The 367-nt window shown below is 39.2% G+C and overlaps 1 protein-coding gene across 1 annotated transcript in view; it reads left to right on the top strand.

Annotated features, from left to right (window-relative positions):
- The window catches only part of LOC119588082 (probable serine--tRNA ligase, cytoplasmic), a gene marked incomplete at its 3' end in the record, with an annotated part of 11215 nt that overhangs the window by 5497 nt on the left and 5351 nt on the right, over positions 1-367 (top strand). The window contains exon 4 of the mRNA XM_037936789.1: positions 257-365. Within this exon, the coding sequence (XP_037792717.1) occupies positions 257-365 (109 nt within the window). The remainder of the gene's footprint in view (positions 1-256; positions 366-367) is intronic.

The raw sequence follows: 367 nt of genomic DNA, 5'->3' as shown, positions 1-367 counted from the left end.
AATAAATAATTCAATTGCCAAACACCAGTGTGTTATGTTCATGATAATACATCTTGGGCTCTTGAATGGAGAGAAGGATAAAGGCCAGGGATAGATTATGCTTTGTTTCTATATTCTGAAAACAATACCATTTGCGTAAGTTAATTAGCATAGTGTATTTCCAGTCCAAAATAATCTGAAAAGATGCTGTGGTTTCCCTAGGCATTTTATTTACAAATGCTATCCGTCATTTAATTTCTTTTACCGTTACTTCCAGGCAAAGGAAGCTGAAGGAACGGAGACAAACGTGCCAGATGAGATCAAGACAAAGTTGACAGAGCTCACTATCGACCTCTTACGACCGCTCACGGTGTCCCAGCTGAAGGAG

Source organism: Penaeus monodon, chromosome 23 (assembly GCF_015228065.2).
Source record: "Penaeus monodon isolate SGIC_2016 chromosome 23, NSTDA_Pmon_1, whole genome shotgun sequence".
NCBI classification, from domain to species: domain Eukaryota; kingdom Metazoa; phylum Arthropoda; class Malacostraca; order Decapoda; family Penaeidae; genus Penaeus; species Penaeus monodon.
Note: the sequence above shows the minus strand (reverse complement) of the source record. Positions and strands in the feature narration are given on the sequence as shown.